General features: G+C 23.1%; 2 protein-coding genes across 4 annotated transcripts in view; one reads left to right on the top strand and one right to left on the bottom strand.

Annotated features, from left to right (window-relative positions):
• Positions 1–607, bottom strand: part of LOC102678298 (WW domain-binding protein 4) — an 11,785-nt gene extending 11,178 nt beyond the window's left edge. The window contains exon 1 of the mRNA XM_006617377.2: positions 303–607. Coding sequence (XP_006617440.1) covers positions 303–304 — 2 coding nt within the window. The 5' untranslated portion in view covers positions 305–607. The remainder of the gene's footprint in view (positions 1–302) is intronic.
• A 633-nt stretch (positions 608–1,240) lies between these two features.
• Positions 1,241–2,411, top strand: part of LOC102678449 (post-GPI attachment to proteins factor 2) — a 1,866-nt gene continuing 695 nt past the window's right edge. Inside the window, exons 1-3 of one of the 3 annotated variants that reach the window (XM_006617378.2) lie at positions 1,241–1,822; positions 1,898–2,144; positions 2,224–2,411. The exon at positions 2,224–2,411 is cut by the window's right edge and continues 22 nt beyond it. In XM_006617378.2, coding sequence (XP_006617441.1) covers positions 1,634–1,822; positions 1,898–2,144; positions 2,224–2,411 — 624 coding nt within the window. In that variant the 5' untranslated portion in view covers positions 1,241–1,633. The remainder of the gene's footprint in view (positions 1,823–1,897; positions 2,145–2,223) is intronic. The other 2 variants (XR_004150757.1, XR_004150758.1) reach the window with 2 other exon arrangements.

Raw genomic sequence — 2,411 nt, 5'->3', positions numbered from 1 at the left:
ATATATATATATATATATATATATATATGGAATGATAAAGAGAAAGAATGAAACAAAAATAAAAATTATATGTCAGAATAAGGACATTTAATGTCCAATATTCACATAAATAATACATAATAATATGAAATATCGATGCAATCTTTATTCTATATTTATTTATTTATCAATAAAAAAGAAATTAATGTTTTTTCTAATAAAAAAATGAATATGTTGTTACGTTTTTCTTTGTTTTTGACAATACTAAAGTGGATATTTATTATAACAAATATTCAAAATATTGTACACGACAATATACTTACATATTTTAAAAGATGAAGAAAAATTTTTAATGCCACTTCATTAATTATGAACAATGAAATATAAACATTAAACGAAATTTGAACTGCATGGAAATCTAACCTCAAAAAAATTTAATATTTCACTCAAAATATTTATACGTTTATATATCTTATTCACATTGTATATCGTTGTAATTAAAAAATATGATTTTTAATATAAACACTATACAAATATAAATATATTGATATAAAGATTAAAGCAATGAAACAACACACAAAAACAATACAGTCGATAGTATAGTAATATAAACGATCAACTAACGCTATCTGAAGGTAGAACATTTAAACATTGATGATGACTTCAATTTATTTACTTTTGTTTTTTATAATAAAAATGAGGTCATTGCATCATGATAAAGTACAGGATAAACATTTATATTTAATTTTATAAATTACATTCTAAAATATCAAAATGTTTGGTATATTCTTTATAATTTAGAACAGTAAGTGCAAAAATTGTATTCAGTCATAAAGTACAAATAAGAAGAGTGAGAGAAATATAAAAATATTGATGTCAATGCCATTTCCAGAATATTGAAATAGATAAAGAAAAAATATCAAATAATGGCTAATAGAGATAAAATAAAAAGTTATCTTTAGGGCATCTTTTAAATATCAAAGATATCTCTTTAAACAATCATCTTTTTTACTTAGAAATTCTTATTAATTCTTATTCTATTTTAACCTGTTTTTTACATATTATAATAAATATTATAATCAAGTATAAAATGTAACACTTCATATTCGTCTATTAAATATTTTATAACAAAATATTTGTATTTTTATTTAATTTTATTGAAATTTAATTTCATTTTCAATCGTTATTAATAAATTTTATCTTACATAATCTTATTACCAATCTATGAACTAAATCGATAATATTGAAAATGATATTAAATGATATACTAGTGACATAACAATAAATGCATCGAATGTTAAGTCTATTTTGTGTCTTATCTGTGGTTATATATCCAAATATGTTACGTATTGCGCATGCGATGAGTGATCGATTGTCTTTGCGTTAAGATGTTATGTGATATCTGATATTTCGAAAATGTTTCTGTCAAAAAAATCTAAAAGTTTCGGTGTGCTAACCTTTCTTTTCTGTAAATTTTATGATATTAATTATTCAATTCAATATAAATTTTTATTTCTAATGTCAAATAACGAAATCAAAAAAAGAATGGTGGATTGCATGTTAAATATACCAATAAAGTGTTTTATAAGTTTAGCCTGTTAAAAGTATCAGACTCGTTTGCGATGACGTAAAATATAATCTAGAATATAACAGGATGAATAAATCGAGAGTAGGGTCAGAATATATTCCGTTAGTGGGAGACGACATGTTGCAAACGCGATACGTTTTACATTTTGCTAAATTAGCATGGTTTACAGTATCTTTACCTTTTTTCGCATTTTTATTTTGTATCACTTGGTCTGTTGTATATAATTTTGAGCATTCGACTTCTACACATTGTAAAGTAAGTATTTTTTTCTATTAATGTTTAATATATACATATATGCATATATATATTATAAATAATATTTTATGCTAGGTTTATAATTTTTTACCATCTGTATCTGCTGCGATTGGACATTACAGGCCACAAAGAGATGTTTGGAAAATTGCAATAGCTATGCAAGCAGTGGTAAGAATTTTAGTATTAATAATGTATCGCCGTTATTATAAAGAGCATATCTATAAATGGGCACAAAATATTTGTAATGTTGCAACTGTTATCTATGCTATTGAAAACATATCACTTATATCATTAAGTTTTTGGACATCAAATGAGAATTATGGTATGTATATAAGATAATCATTATAATATGTGATTTTGAAATACAAAATAATTTAGTATTTAATTTCTCTTCATTTCAGTTTTTCATAAAGTATCTTTTATAACATTTTTAATAACATCTGTCATTCATATGCAGATAGCATATTATATAATGAGAAACTGTCGTAATATTACTAAAGAATCTTCTGAAGCTATCTCTCTAAAATGGAAGAGAAGATCTATGATGTTGAATTTATTGTGTATATTATTTGCAGGCTACTTTTTTTAC

The sequence above is a fragment of the Apis dorsata genome, unplaced genomic scaffold, assembly GCF_000469605.1.
Source record: "Apis dorsata unplaced genomic scaffold, Apis dorsata 1.3 scaffold_307, whole genome shotgun sequence".
NCBI lineage: Eukaryota > Metazoa > Arthropoda > Insecta > Hymenoptera > Apidae > Apis > Apis dorsata.
Note: the sequence above shows the minus strand (reverse complement) of the source record. Positions and strands in the feature narration are given on the sequence as shown.